The sequence below is a fragment of the Condylostylus longicornis genome, unplaced genomic scaffold (genome assembly GCF_029603195.1).
Source record: "Condylostylus longicornis isolate FDR11 unplaced genomic scaffold, ASM2960319v2 ptg000042l, whole genome shotgun sequence".
In the NCBI taxonomy this organism is placed as follows: Eukaryota; Metazoa; Arthropoda; class Insecta; order Diptera; family Dolichopodidae; genus Condylostylus; species Condylostylus longicornis.
The window spans coordinates 346684-363051 of record NW_026578011.1 but is presented as its reverse complement, the minus strand read 5'-3'; the positions used below and the strand labels follow the sequence as shown (position 1 = coordinate 363051).

Sequence of the window (16368 nt, the reverse complement as noted above, 5' to 3'; positions counted from 1 at the left end):
ACTCTTTCTTATATGCAATCACAACAAAATTAATCTGATAATAATAGAAATATGGTGAAACTGGTGGTTCGACGGCATGACCAGTTCTGGGAGAGGCAGTTGAGAACGCTGTTGCTAACAAATAAAAATAATTTTGTCATTTTTTTTTTTATAAAACTCCAAACACTACTTGAAACTTTTCATAAATTGAGAATTTTAAACACAACCACGGTGTATTGTTTTCTCTTTTCGGTTTGTAACATATCTTTACTTCCATTTAATTAAATTTTCAATTAATATCTGCAATATACATACGTATACAAAAAATTTGTTTGCAATTTTATTTTAAAATCATTATAGGCACTAAAAAAATATTTATATATATGAAAATTTTTTAATGAAAAATTCAATAGTTGTTTGCTTTTATAGTTTTTTTAATGAATATATACGAAAAAATCCTGGTTAAACACTGAAATATAATAGCAATATACCATCTAGCATCTGGTTATATTCTCATTAAAATTGTATGCTAGTATTTGATTTATAATTATTATTAGTTGAACGTCAACACCACCAAACCAAAAAGAAATAAAATCATTAACATCGAATAAAATTTACAAAAAAATGTCGAAAACACATACACATAGTACAGAATAAAAAGAAACTGTAATTGTGTTTTCTAAATGAGCTGAAACGAAAAAGAACAGTTGAATGTTTATTCAAAGGCACTAGATTTAATCAGAAATTGACTTTTTCTAGATTTATGTTTGTATATTTGGGGATGACTGCAATTTAAAATGGAATCCGCCTCTAGAGATTTAAAGGTTAATATAAGCGCATTAAAGAAAAGAAAAATTCTAATATGTAGATTGTAGATTACTGAAAAGAGATATGGGCAAAGGAACTCCTCCTAAATCCAATTGCTCCTAATGCCTAACATTGAAGAGGCCTTGATGAACAAAAGAGATCTCAGATCCCCAACTTTTCAATAGTTTGGTTGTCCTTGTGCGCGTGGGCCCCGGTATAAAATGATCGCAAAGGCTAGTCCGGGGAGTACAACTACTGAAGTGTTCCCAATTTGGCCTTACACGTACCTGTTCCACTTTGCGGCACCACGCCACGGGCACCAGGCTTAACAAGAGCCATGTTTAGCCACACTGCTACCCTAGGACTAACGCCCCAAGTTTTGCCAGCAAAACACCTGTACATCCGCAAGGCCATCGATGTTTTTTCTATAACCCTATCAATATAAGAATTCCAGGAGAGGTGATCATTTAGGGCTACCTAAATGTATATCATTTAGCACCGATTCAATTACAAAAGGGGTAATAGGTAAGCATGCTGTATAGGGCTGGCTTGTTTTGTTATTGAATAAAGCTATGCTGTTGTGGTTAGGCAGAGATGGGTGCTACTTGACTATCCTTAATTCCTATTTTGACATAAAAATGCATACATCAGGACCCCTAAGAGGATTTCAGGCTTTTAACTTGATGTTGCTCCCCTGCCTTAAAACCGTCATTATGTAAAGGGTTTCGATTTGGATATAAATTCCACTATACGTTTTCATGGTTCTTAATAAATTTAGAGTGCTTCAAAATTATATCTATTTCTAATGGAATCAGTTTTCTTTCATTTGTTATTTATTAAAATTTTTTATAAACATTATTAAAACAAAATATAAGTAAAATAAATCATGATATCAACATTTTCTCTTAATGATGGCTTTGGTTTCAGTCACATTTTAAATAAATTGCCCCACATAAATATTTATTCACATTACAGAAATTGTAGAAGCTCTATTGTGGTGTACATCTTTTGTCCATTCATGCGTTCTATTATTGATTTTGTATCCTACATAGAAAGTAAAGTGGCTTATATTAAGTGCCAATCACCTTTATAAAATAATAATTGAAGGATTGTATGCAATTCTATTTTTGACAAATGAAGGAAGCATTAATTACGGACTCATCTATATTTTAAAATCGTACTTTGAGTATTATAAAGTGCCAATTAACAACTAAAAAACAAATAGAAATTTTTTTATTAAAATTATTAACTGGTTTAGAACAATATTAAATTTTTTGAATATTTATTACGAATACCTGAAAAGGTCTAAAATTGTAATGGATTGAGATATTTTTTAAGTGCCAATATCCTACTTTCAAAGAAAAAAAATTTAACTTTTTTTTTATTTTCACGCCGGATATTAAAAACGACTGAATTGTAAAATTTTCTTTTTTATATTTCGTTTCTTGTTTCTGTTTTTTCTTAATAAGCATGGCAAATAAAATTTTCCAATGAAAATTTTGGAATTTTCCACCCATTTGTATTTTATTGTGTGGGAAAAGCTTTTAAAGTGAATTATTTTAACACATTGTTATAATTTTGTTTATTATCAGAAATATTAAATGAACTGTTATTTTATAATAAAAAAAACCTTATAACCTTATTTGCTTAAATTAAATTTAGGAAATTCTATTATAATTTTAAAATTTAAATTAAATTTTTATTTTATATTTTTATACTTACAGGTAAGCGGTGGTCTTAGTTTTGAATGTTGTTGTCGGGTGAAATTTTAAATAGGGCACCATTGAGCGTGGCTATATTACCGCCACCCTCATTGATTGAACTTTGTAAAGCAATGGCGGCTATTGCCACACTTGCAAGTTCACAAAATATTGACGATGATGATATATTTTTAGGTAAGAAAGAAATTTTATTATAAATTTTTATTCTATATTTAAAATTATTATTTTTCACTAACAAATAAAAAAAAATTTTAGAGTGAAAAATTGAATAAAATTGGTATTATTTATTAAATTGGCGGCCATTACGACAACAAATACCATACTCATTAATATTGTAAAATTATTAACTCTTAACAACCCTAGAATTAATAGTTTTTACACAAGCATATGAAATTATTAAAAATATTATTACTCTGATTGTGATGACAATAATACTCACTATTATTGCCATCATAGTTTATCTATGTTGGAAGGAACTTAAACTGTTTTGTTGTTGTGGTTTACCATTTTTGTTTGTAAGTAAGATTTCTTCAGAATATTAAGTTTCATTAACTTTAATTAACTGTACACTCAATGGAAAATTTAATGCTTTATTATCCATAGATGTGTTAATTTTATTTAGTATTCCCATAATATATTATTAAAAATATAATTAAAATGAGCGAAAACTGTACCTACGGGAACATTCATCAATATATAGTAAAGTTTTATTTAATAAATTACGAAATTTTAATATTAAATTTCTTCTGCTCGATTCAAAATACTTTCACTCCATTCTCAATTTCATTATTTATATTCATAGTTTCCTTGCAAACATCCATAATAATATTTTTTTATTAGTATATTCCACACAATTTCATCCAATTAGTACGCTATTAGAATGCCAAAAAAATTCCATTTTAAAGCGATTAAACAGTGTTGAATGAGACCAAACCAGAAAAGTTTTATAATTTTGTTTTTTAATTAAAAATTATATTGGCTGAAATAACTGTTTCTAAAATTTCTTAAAATTGCTTGAATTTTTAAATAAAATAAGACCGAAAACTTCTTCTTAAGACTTTATCAAAACGAGAAATTCTATAAAGCTGCAAAGCAACCAAAGGTAGCATGTATTTAAAAATACCAGATTTAACTGTACTTTTAGTTTAAAAATCCGCTAGTACACCGTTCGATCGAACAATGCCGCTTTACCATCAGAAAGCAATGGTGCAGTTTTTATATCCCTTTTCTGAAGTCTTTCTGGGGCAGATCTCAATTGCATGTTTTTCTCTTTAAAACAATAAGCAATATGGGTACAGATTCGTTTTTTAAGGCATGTCCGCCGCACTTCATACATGCGCGCTCCCACACCCGAGGTCGTTTTCGAGCCATCAGTGTATCATACGCCAGAACCAAACCGAAAACGTTACCCTGTACCCATAGGCCGCGATCAGAAGACAAAACTTAGCTTTCGACGAAAGCCCTATGAGTGCCAGACCAATTATTTCTCTAGATCATTATCACCAGCGAGAAATGGACAAATTGTTAGCAGAGCTTGCCGTACAATGTGGAGCTGCAATGGCGCCAGACCAACAAATGCTTACAGAGTAGCTTTGGTGTTCAGCCGCCTTGCTCAAATCACTCCCAAACAAGCCATTATCTGAAACTTCCTCAACTTGACCTGCAGACCCACCAGCTCCACCTTGCAGCACTTCACCTAGGACACAGAGCTACCCTGGGACTAATACACTAAATTCTGTTACAGAAGGTCAGAGATCATGCTCTCAAATTTTCTCCGGGCGAAAAAACCTTTCACAATCAGCACATTATATATTTATTCTCTTTCAAATGTAAACATATACTGTTGTTCTATACAAACTTTATAAAAATAATAATTTCATCACTATAACTGCGAAAGCATAAATGTTTCATCACCAATATATGCTAATGTTATAATTCCGAAAGGAGAACTTAAATATAACGTACGAACACATAAACCGCATAAAATTAGAAAAAAACACTTCGTTTTTTTACGATTTTAAATTTTATTAAAATGCCATCATAATCGTATAATTATATCGTGAAAGAAAAATCTCATGACATAATTTTATAATTAAAACAAAAAAACAAAAAGAAAACACGCAGAAAAAAATAAATGAAACAGCGTGCTATAAAATTTTAAGGAGATCTTTTCTTTCTTTAATTTTTATTTTTGTTTTTAATAAAGAAAATAATAAAGTGAATAAAAAAGGTTTAAAATTTTTGTGAGAAAACATTTTTTTAATGCTCATGATTGGGTATTTTAAAGTTTTTGAAAAATTGAGTTTAAATTTTATTTGTATGTGTTTAAATGTAACTGTTAATTTAGAAATTTTTGTTCCTTTTTTGGTATTAAACTTGATATATATTTTGTAGTAACCCGTGGAGTAGGTGTAGTACAACTGTTGCTCTATTAACTTGTTGATTTTATGATATAACAACAGCGTTTATATATGCTATTATATATATACCTATAGATATATTTTGGAAATTTTAAATTGGTTACATTTATTATGATATTTAAGTTTTAAATGAGTGTGAAAAGTATGCATCTAGATTTTAGACTGTTTATATACAATATAATAGTTTTATGGCCAATTATATCTCACACAATATGTATATATAATTAATGTATTTTTAATATTTCACTTATGTATTATACATTTCGTTATAAGTATCTGTATGTAAATATTATATTTGAATATTAATTTTCTCGGTTGTAAATAAATGATTCGGTAAAACTAATATTAACTGTACATAATATGCATAAATAGCCCTATATTATGTCACATTAATTTAATCGTAAATTTATAATATAACTGTTCATTTATGCCAATTGAAGTAATTTATTTATTTTTCTACCATAATTTCTTAATTAAAAGGACAAAAGAGAAATATTAATTTAAATTTAATTGTTAGAAATTTTAGTTAGGTAAAATTAATTTTTATTAAACACTAGTTTCTTTTAGTGAAGATAAACTCAGTGTGATTTTTGGCACATTCTGTTTTTATCGGTTGTATATAACACCTAGATTGAGAAATCAAATAATTACACAAAAATTGGGTTAAAATAACTGCTGACTTTTAAAGAATTGACTTACCATTGAAAATAATCGTAGTAATATTCGTTTTAATAACAAAATATGCTGCATAATTTTTCTAATATAAGTTATACTTTGATATTTTTTATGAGTAAACTTTATAAATTTAATTTCCTGCCCTCTTCCTTCTTTATTTCCTGTCGTGTGTTTCGTGTATTGGACGTTTTAATTTTACGATAGTTTTTTTAAAGCATTTTTCCTTTTCTATTGTATTTATTAAAATTTTACTGTCTGTTTCTTTTCTTCAAAACATGAATCTTTATTATTCATAAATTGTGGAAAATGAATTTTAATGAATTTTTTGGCGACAGTTGTTTTCATAGTTTTTTTTCTTCTTTAGTTTTAATTTTGCTTTATTTATATTTGTATGATTTTACGAGAAATCACACGAAAAATTAGAAAATAGTTAAAAAAAAAATTAAATTTGAATGAGTTTTGAAAAGAATAGACATTTATACGGTAATTAGGTTATAATACGTAAATATTGCATATTTATAGGCAATAACAGTAATTATATATTAGTAAACTTTTGCTGTATTTAGTTCTACTTATTTTATTTAACAATGTGGTTTTCACATTTTCTAATCACCATCTTTGAATAAAGAAATGACATTATTTGCTATTGTGTTCTCACTTTCTTTCTCTATCAAACGTATATTACAGTAAATGTGGAGCAATTTACTTGTACATTTAATATACTAAACCGTCAAAATAAGCAACATAAGCAAGAATCAAACAAACAAACGAACAGAAAACAAACAAATAAGTAACAAAACAGAAAGTAGAACAAAAAACAGAAATGAAACAGTAAAAAACCTTTATAACAAAAAAAAAAGAAAGAGAACGCCGTATACAAACAAACATAAAAACAAAAAATAAGAAAAGAAATGTAGCGTGACTTTTTATGACTTCTAACTGTCGTTGAAAGCTTTAAGTTTTATTTTTTTTCTTTTCTTTTTTTTAATAGGGCGTCTGACAGAATATAACAAATGAAAACAAACATAATAAAATAAAGTTTCATTATTGCGATGTAGTTCTGTTATTTTTTCTTGTGTTTTTCTTAAATGTAAAAAAACCTTACATTTTTTCTCGATTTTTTCATTCTCCTTTTTCTTTGTATGTGAATAAGTACGCAATCCTTAAATTGGTATATTTCTGTTACAGTTATTTTAATATTACAGTTTAATAAATTGTAAGGGATATAATATGAATCTATGTATTAAAAATTTCATTATACGTGGAGTTCATGACTGATACTCTTGTAATAAAATTACGATAATTGTTGTTATAATTGTCTGATAATGTTAACTCAAAAGTACGATTTAAAGAGAGATTTCAGTTACAAGAGAATCTATTAAGAGAAGCTAGACAGTAAACTTTCAGAAAAATTAAAGAAAAGATGACTGAAATAACTGTCAAGTAACTGTTTTTTAAATATGAAAGCTTTGTTGAAGCTATTAAATCGTGTCTATTTTACATGATACCGAAAATATTTTTAAATTTTATGTGTCAGGTTGTACTAAGCCTTCCAGTATTTTCGTGTCATGGATATGTACACATAAAAATCTATATGAATCTATTTATTTTACAAAGTTATAATAAAAAAATTCTAATAAAAATATTTCATATAAAATTAGTTTTCTAAAAAAAGGTTATAGATACAACATAAAAGACAGGATAACGTGTTAAAAGATTGAGGTTAGTTTGATTGTATACAATTATAAAACAAAATGTTTGTGGAAGAATTTCATATTTTCCACTTTTTTCTTTCTCTTTCTTAAGTGGTAAAATATTTGTAAATATAAAAAATATTGTAAATGATGTGTGGAAATAAAATGAAAAAAAAAAAACAAAAATAAAATTAAATTACTTTTATTAGAATGGAACACAATGAACGTTGTATATTTGAAAGTGTAGACGTGTTTTTTTCAATTTTGTTATATTTCATGTGTGTTAAGACAAAAAAAAAGACTAAAATAAATATAAGGTTATGTAATTGATAAAATTGTTTATTCAACTCATTTCATTTTTTATACTCAGTTTGATTTGTTGGTTCTCAAACAATTTTTTTTATTTTTTCAAGACTATAACTCAATCATAACACAAAAACAGCAAAAACATTTCAAGTTCTTTTTATTCGTAAAATTTTGTCTTTTGTTTTGGAGAAAGATGTGAAAAAAGAGTATTTTATTACACTTTTGAATTTGTATGAGGATGGACGGATGAATGAATGTTTGACGGTTGGTGCTTTTTATTTCTCTTTTAGTATTTTAATGGCGGAGAGATGTTGAAAATATTTAATTTTATTAATTTCGAAATTATTTTTTTATAGCATGAGACACAAAATATATATATGGTGCTTTATATTTTATATGTATATACCTATAATATATGTATGGTGATAGTATATTGTATGTTGTATACTTATATATGTATAACAGATATATTATTACAAACTTGTATAACAATTAAATTGAGCAACTCAATAAAAATGTAAAATATTTGAGTTGAGTAGGAATTTAATAAATTATTAACCTTAATAAATATTAAACCTTTAATAATAATTAGTAAATGGTTAATATTTTATCATTCCGCCTATTCAATTCCCGCTTCCAAATTATGGAATATATTATAAGCACAAGTACCTTTATGGTTGCGTCCAGTATTGTTATATTCCGTCAGTTTTTGCATTCCATTAAGTTTCCCCTCTTTTTGGGTAGCTTTATTTTAACGAACTTCTTCTAACAGCACGATATTTATTCTGTTTGCTAGATTCTCTGACCCAATTATTGGCTGCATTATTTTTGTTGTTCTATTGGGGCTTATTTTTAGCAGCTCCTGATTCAGATTCATTCTAGTGTTCTGAAAACTGTTGGCGGCTATGTACCGTTGGTTCTGGATTCTGTCGCTGTTTATTTCTTTAAAGTAATTTTGCAATTTTTGAAGCTGCATTTATGTGAGTGACAAGGGTTGGTCCTGTCTATGCTTGATTGGTTGATTCTGATTCTTGCCCTTATTTAGGAGTATTCGTTTGTTACTGTAGGGTGCGCGCATACTGTTCAATTCTACTGCTTTTTGTGCTTCTGTAGCTATTTTATTATATTAGTTTCTCTTATCTTTTCTTGCTGCTTTTTTTTTGCTATTCTTTATTTCCCTGATCTTTTCTTTGTACCACGTTGTAAGCTCCATACTGTGTACTACCAGTAATTTTCTTTGAGCTCTTTTCTTTCTTTGATTTTTTCCATGTCGTGTCTAAGATCCACTCCTTCTTTTCCCTTATTTCAGCACCTGAGAACTCTTCTTCCATTTATATGAATATGTTTTGCATACCTGCTTCACACACAGTTTCTTACTTTTTCTTTATGTTTTCCATACTAATTTTTCTTTTGCGCTTTTAAGCTTTTGAGCGTCAATTTTTCTTTTTTTTCTGGGTATTATTGGGTTTTATAGCTGTAAATCTCAGACAGATATTTGCTTCGAGGAGTTCAGTTCAGTTGATCTAACGAGGCCTATGTGTATTTGTCTACTGATTTGTGTGGGAAATTGTTATGTTCTTGAATTATTGCAATCAGCCGCCCGTCGTTGTCGTTCATTATGCCTGGACTCAGTTGAACCCACCTTACCATTTATGCCTCGTTTTGAATATTTTTGAGTTTACATTAACAGCAAATGGCTTATATTATTTACAAGAAAAAAAAAAAGCACAAATTTTAAGTCGATTCAAAAAAAAAAAGGAAATTATTCAGATATGTCATTTTGCTATAAATACCCTCGCAGTTTCAACACATACTTTCACAAAAAAGAAGGATCCAGGTCTTGATATTTTTGTTATGTCAAGGTTTGAGTACTTTTAGAATTCTGAAATATTTTAACAATTTGACATTTAATTCAAATAATTTTCTATTAATAAGATTTTATTACGTATATATCTACGCATATTTTGATATACGTATATATGAATATGTGTTTGCATTTAATTTTTGTTGATGTTTCCCAAAAGAAATACATATGTATGTAAATAAAATAACTTTTCTAAAAAGTAAAAAACCATAAATGAATTCCCAGAGTATAATGAAATATCAGAAAAACTTACTTTTACAATAAATTATTTATTACATGTATTAACATAGATACATATATAAAAATGTACATACAAAAGCTACTTAAATCATATTTCAAATACACTAAAATTTTAAGTTACTAAAAAAAACGTCGTGTAGGAAAGAAATATTTTTTTCTCTTTCAATCAATTTTTTGGGAGAATTTTTTTTAATAAATGTTAGACATTTGATTCCCTAAAGAAATTTGAAATTTTATTAACTTTTTGATTACAAAATTCCTATATAACGTATATATGTATCTGTGTATGTATAAAATCAAAAAAGAAAATGAAATTCAATTAAAACTTTAATTGGTATAAAAATGTTACAAGAATGTGAGTGTGAAGTTAAAAATGTGTTATACAATGTGCGTATGTATGTATCAAAAATATTATTCAGGGAAAATTTATTAAATAATATTTAAAAATTATTTAATTCTTTATTGTAAAATACCAAACATACCTAGATATTTAAATAAAAAAACTAGGAAAAATGAAGAAAAGTAAAGAATTGATGCGGTCATACATCGTATATATCAATATTGTTGAACTTATGTTCAGATTTATTATGCTGGGACTTTTATAATAAATTTTAAGGAAAGGTTTTTTGGAATAGTTAAATTTCAATTTTATGATTTCAAGTTCATAAATTAAAATCACATATTTGCCACAATTTTTTAGCCATTTCGGATTCTCTTAGACTAAAGCTCACAGAAATTTGAATTTTTAAAATTTAAAATTTTGAAAAGCAAAATTTCATGTAACAGCTTTAAATAATTTACATGGAAGAAAAGTTGAGATTAAAAAAAAATTAAAAACAATCAAAAAACAAGAGAAAGAAAAAAAATTGTGAAAGAGCAACAAATAGTCAAAAAGTTTTTCAAAAACAAGAAACAAAAAGAGAAGAACAAAACAATTGAAAGTTCTCACGGTATTCCCAATCATTACTTCGCGATTTCCTTTCACAGCCCTCCTCATTATTCGCTTATTTATTTTCTCTTTTACAATATAAATTACTGGTATTATACTCGTACCTTCCTTTACTCAAACTTGTGTTTTTTTTCCATTTTCATTTTACCTACTTCCAACATATTTTTTTTTTCATATTTCCCAAAGGTAATTGAGTAAAGAAAATTTATCCCAATTGTTGTTTTTTTAGATTGTTTTCATTGTATTGCGTGTTTTCAGATTTTAAGATTTTTAAAACTGTTTAGGGGCAGTAATGGTAGTGCGAGTGAGTTAAAATCAAGAAATGGAAAATTAAAATGAATACTCTACTACTTGAAGAAATAAAAAGAAAAAGGACTTAAGTATTTCTTTCTGTTTTGTTTTGTTTTTTCATTACTATGGGAAAAGTGAAGAACTGACGAGCTGAAAAGAGAAGAAAAATAAATTCATTTTAAATTTGTACAATTTTTTTATTTAGAACGTTAAGTTTTTTTTACTGTTATGACGTTGATTTATAAGAATATGATTGTACAAAAAATTACAAATTAAAAATGTTGGGAATCATAAAAAGTATACTTTCTGTTTTTTTTTTGTTTCATATTAATTTTACCTCTTGAAAGTCTGAGTGTTTTTTTATTTTTTATTTCTGAAAAGAAAGCATATTTTCTATCATTATTAATATACAATTTAGTTAATAAGGTCTAAAATAAAATAGAAAGAAAGGGTAAATTGTTCGTAAATGATTGCGTGTAGCATTAATAAATTATATACGAAATTAGAAAGAAACAGATGCATTTCCATTACATTATTTTATTTTGTTTTTGAAAAATAGAGTACTATTATTATACTTTATAATATGTGTATATTTGGGGTACTCACTGGACATTTTCCCTCAATGACCAAAATAAAAGGAACGACAAGATGAGGAGTGAGTTCTGCCATCTCTGTTCTCTCAGTTCTCAGGTTTAAGTAGATTGTAATGAGCCAGCTTTCTGACAAACATAACAAAAAATATTAAAATCTTCAAATTTTAATTAAACCAATTCATTACTATAACATTTATGAATTTCTAACGTACCTTCCATTATCCATTTTAAAGTTTTAAGACTGAACAAATTTTTCTTAAAATTTTTCATTTTGTTTCTATTTTTCCTGTTTTTTTTTATTATATTTTTTATATAATTGATTGGATAGGTGCAAAGTCTAATTTATCACGAAAATATCATAGTGGAGAATAAAAAAAGAGAAAAACGTGCATATAAAATTGAAAGAGAAAGAAAAAAAAGAAATATTAAAACACTAGAAAATAACACCCATAATCATTAAATGTTTTGGCGCCAGACAACCTGGCTGCAATTTGCATTCCTACTTTATATGCAATTTATAATAAGAAAATAAATGTTTCTGCATTTAATATATCGGTTTGTATGAGTAGTATTGTGATATGCCCACAATTCGTTCCTGTGTAATGGTAACTTTCATATTCATATTATACTAAATTTATGATAGTTGTTTCTTTTTGTAAAAGAACAAGAAAAGTGGAAGTGACTCTTAAAAGAAATTTTGTTCTGTCGTTTAAATCAAAGCAAGAGTATTTTGTGTAATAAGTATAAAAATAACATCTATTATATGTAAATATTCAACTTGTTTTAAAAATTAATTCTTCATTAGACTTAAATTGCTTTCTTTACAGAAATCTTCATACCTGTTGTCGCAGCATTATTTTGTGATGTATCAATTGCAGTTTTATTATAAAATATGGGAAATAAATTCCATACTTGTTTCTAGCACACTCTAAACTAAGTGTACTTACCCATAACGTTATATTCTGTATTAATTACTATTTATTTTTAACATTTTCACTCCGTACAATCATAATTATTCATCGTGACTCAACTCAATGCAAATTTATTGATTAAATGTCTGTTTTTTTTAAACAAAAAAAGTTCAAAAAACTTTTTCTTAGATTATTTCAAATTATACATAATGAAATGAAATGAAAAAGAAAACGAATAAATTCTTACTAATTGAAAATTGGAACGTCTGCATTCTGGAATTCCCTAAAAAAGTCATTATCCTTTTTTTAAGTAACCTCATTTCAAAGACGCCATATAATAAAAAAAAATTCCATATTAATGCAAAGCAATTCGTTTTATTAAAGAAAAAAAACATTCTTGCATGGAAATTCCAAAAAAAAAAACTAAAAAGCTAAAGAAAAAATCGAAACTTATTGTAGAATGAGTAAGACTAACTAATAACAACCACATGACAGAAAATCAACACTCTTCAAAAGAAATAACACAAAAAAACTTCAATTTCAAAATAATAATTTTTATTTTGCTCAAAAAAAATAAGAAAAATTCATATTTGAAAATCCTTTACTAAAAATTCTACTACTTAACGATTCCTGATTGCTTTTGATGATAACCATATTGGCATATTCAATGAATAAATTTTCATTCAAGTTACAACATTAGTAGATAAGCGCGAATAAATCAAATGGCATGTATAATTTATCTTTCAATCTTTTTGAAATTAATAAGTCTAAGCAATTCTCGATGATTTTATCGCCGCTGCCTATACTAAGTCGCCAAATTCCTTGTAAAGCATGTCTTTAATTGTTATAAACGAATATTTTTTTTAATTTTTAGCACTTTTCCAAAAAATTTTTGAAAAAAAGTGCTTATAAATTTCACTCTGTGAAATTAATGTGTCTGTTAACAAAACTTTTACACCTTTGAAGATAGAAAGCTGAAATTTTACACGTATGTAGATCTTTACTACAAACCCTTTTCCGTAGAACAAAATTTTCACCTATCTCCCCCCCCCTCTAAAAGTTATACCCCCTCCCCCTAATTTGAATATTTGGCACCTTATATTTGCGAAAGCACAAGCTTTTTCAAATTTCTATAAACGCAAAAAGCTAACGGTAAATTCCGTGTCATTAAAAAATATAATTATTTTTCTTAACTCACACAATTAAAATTGAGCATCATGTGAACCCTTCTTTAAATTTATTTTTGCTTTATTTCAGACTGCATAAATTGTTCATCTGAAACGCTAAGTACAATGTAATCTTAGAAATAGATTAGTACATGAATGAAAATAATTTTAATAGTATGGAAGTAATATTATAAATAAAATTTTATTTGTTTTGCCACATGTAATTTTCATCCATGTGATTAAAAGTTACAATGATTTCACAATACAATTTGAATCGTTTTTATATTTACAATGTGACCTATGTCTGCCGGAATTTAATATTTATTAACAACATATGAAATGACGTTCAAAACCAAAGTGTGTACAATAAAATCTAATAAAAATGTTTGTTATGTGCCTCATGTGGCACGAAATTTTATTCTATAAACGTCATACAAGTTATAGAAATTGCTCTAGCCGAAAATAATACTTTCAATCACTAAATAAAAATTCATAAATGTACACATAAATTATGGAGGGGGAATGGGAATATCAGGATCAAATCAGTTTATTATGATTTTTTTCTTTCCTTTTTTTATTTCAGTATAATTTTTATTTCTTTTTTTGCCGACCGCATTGTATATAATATGGGAGGTTATGTGATGGCACCAAATTTCGGGTGTCGAGTTTTCGGTGTGCACGCACTCCTTCATAATAGTGAAGCGTAAATAAACTATTTTTAGAGACTTGTCGGTCTGTCGGTCTGTGCGTGCATGTGTGTATCTTAATTTCGGCTGAACTGATTTTGACGAAATCAAAATAAAATATGACGTATAAAAAGAAATTATCAATCAATTTCCTTGAAATTTAATGTTCAAATTCGGGGTGTTAAAAAAATGAATCTACAAATTTTTGGAAACATTTCCAAGAACTTGGAAATCGACAGGGGGCCGATTTTACATTTTTTACCATATTTACGAAACGGATTGATGAGATTCCTTGAAATTTGATATTTGAGTTCTGGTTGTTATCGAAACTGGTGAACTTTCAGGGAATCCGGGTAGCACAAAGCCAAATTTACACTTTTCTAGGTATGTTAACAAAAACCTTTTGATGAGATTCCTTGAAATTTGATATTTGAGTTCTGGTTGTTATCGAAACTGGTGAACTTTCAGGGAATCCGGGTAGCACAAAGCCAAATTTACACTTTTCTAGGTATGTTAACAAAAACCTTGCTAAACTCCTTAAAATTGAAGGGAAGTGTTCAAGAGCCATTTTTATTATCTTGTGCAACACTTTCCTTAGTATAAAGGCAATACACATTGCGGTCGCTTATGTGCTGACTATATCAAGTTTTTTGTTCTTATTATTCCGTTTCAATCTTATTTTGACTATTATTGATAGATTGTATAATGGAAATTTTTTCAATAAATTTTTGTTTTATTCTTTCCCCATATCAAAAGTATAGTTTTCATATATGTACATATATGGTCCTTTTACTAGTCTTTCATATACTTTTTTTAAATATTTTCTCTATATACAGAGAACAATGATGTAATAATAATTCTTGAAAGGAACATTTACGTCTACCGAACCTAGGTAATCTATACAATACATTTTTCTTGTAGAACAGTATATACACTTTTCAGGTTCATTGATCCATTTTGACTTGATATGGGGTTATTTTTGTTTGCCTTTTTTTATATTTAATGTAGCTTTTTTGTGGTTCAATGAAATTTCTATTGGTGAAAGGTTCTAAAATTTTTCTCAGCTTTCGTGCTTTAACAGGATACGTGTATATAACATATAACTAAACCTATGTGTATATTACAGTTTAGTTACTTTTTTATTACATAATATTTATTTTATTATAACTATTTAGTGTTATTATGGTTAAACTTTATTTGATACTTGGATACTTAAAGAAAAACAAAAAAATAAAAAAAATAAATAAAGAGAAAATTAATGGTTGGTTCGCATTAACTTTCTTTATTGTGCGCACTACAAATAATTAATATACTTAAATTACTATAGCTATAAAATTTGTTTTTTTTTTTTGTTTTTAGTATAACATTAACCAAATATAAAGCAACATATTATGACTAAAAATTTTCTATTATATTAATAATATAATTCTGATTAGCAATAGTACCTAGTACTAATTTCTTTCCCAGTTATTTTATAATATCGACATGCAGTTTAATTCACTTTTTTTTTAAAATAATTTATGAAACAAAAAGAAAATTTTAGTTTAAAAAAAAATTTCACTGTTACTTTGTTGTACGTCATTATTACGACATTTGATATTTCAATTCAACACAAATCGATTAATTCATTTTCATAACATTATTAATTGTGAATACGATTAAAATAATTGTGAATATAATATTGAAGAACACGATAATTTTGAAAATAAGAAAACGCAATTTTAAATAAAGTACTATTGTTGAAAAATTAATTAATTTTAGAGTTGAAGTAAAAATAAAATCAATAAATGAATAATGTAAATGCAGTGAAAATTAGTTTAATTAATTTTATGTGAATTTAATATCAAATTGTAATTATATAACGTTGTTGAGGCATAAGGTATGCATGAAAGTTTCATAATTATTTGTGTGAATAAAAATAAAATAGCTTAGCAATGTACATATGTCAAGGGTGTTCATTAGGCCAAGCTACATTAGCACTATACCCGTTTCCCTGATATATTGTAGTATAGCAGCCATCTCAAGTCGCGAAATTTCTATCGGCGTCACTAAACCCCTTCCGAAAC

General features: G+C 27.0%; 1 protein-coding gene across 4 annotated transcripts in view; it reads left to right on the top strand.

Annotated features, from left to right (window-relative positions):
* Positions 1-16368, top strand: part of LOC129609965 (amyloid beta precursor protein binding family B member 2-like) — a 285959-nt gene that overhangs the window by 218988 nt on the left and 50603 nt on the right. For all 4 annotated transcript variants that reach the window (XM_055522249.1, XM_055522246.1, XM_055522247.1 and 1 more), the window contains one exon: positions 2511-2681. In XM_055522249.1, coding sequence (XP_055378224.1) covers positions 2534-2681 — 148 coding nt within the window. In that variant the 5' untranslated portion in view covers positions 2511-2533. The remainder of the gene's footprint in view (positions 1-2510; positions 2682-16368) is intronic.